The following is a 325-nucleotide window of genomic DNA, read 5'->3' on the forward strand; positions in this document are numbered from 1 at the left end:
GAGGCCCAGGCCGACACCGCTCCCCCCCAACCACCACCACCACCACCACGTCCCCGCCCCGGGCGCGGCGGCGGCGGCCTGCGCTCACCATGTAGAGGGTGAAGGGGAAGCCGAGCAAGAAGAGCCACAGGTAGAGGTGCAGCGCGTTGACCCCAGCGCCCTGGTGCGGGTCCTGGTACCAGCCGCCGCTCAGCGCCGCCCACACGCCCTGGCGCAGGATCTGCAGCACCTGGGAGCCCATGGCGGCCCCGCTCCGCCGAGCCGGCCCCGCTCTATCCGCCCTGCGAGCCCGGGCAGAGCCGCGCGCCGCCCGCGCTCCGCGACA

At 75.7% G+C, this 325-nt stretch overlaps 1 protein-coding gene across 4 annotated transcripts in view; it reads right to left on the reverse strand.

The window, feature by feature from the left end:
- The window catches only part of PCNX (pecanex homolog (Drosophila)), a 92,471-nt gene extending 92,177 nt beyond the window's left edge, over positions 1 to 294 (reverse strand). For all 4 annotated transcript variants that reach the window (XM_010574136.1, XM_010574135.1, XM_010574133.1 and 1 more), the window contains exon 1: positions 89 to 294. In XM_010574136.1, coding sequence (XP_010572438.1) covers positions 89 to 241 — 153 coding nt within the window. In that variant the 5' untranslated portion in view covers positions 242 to 294. The remainder of the gene's footprint in view (positions 1 to 88) is intronic.
- Between the last annotated feature and the right edge of the window lie 31 nt (positions 295 to 325).

This window comes from Haliaeetus leucocephalus, unplaced genomic scaffold (genome assembly GCF_000737465.1).
Source record: "Haliaeetus leucocephalus isolate CR32 unplaced genomic scaffold, Haliaeetus_leucocephalus-4.0 Scaffold417, whole genome shotgun sequence".
In the NCBI taxonomy this organism is placed as follows: Eukaryota; Metazoa; Chordata; class Aves; order Accipitriformes; family Accipitridae; genus Haliaeetus; species Haliaeetus leucocephalus.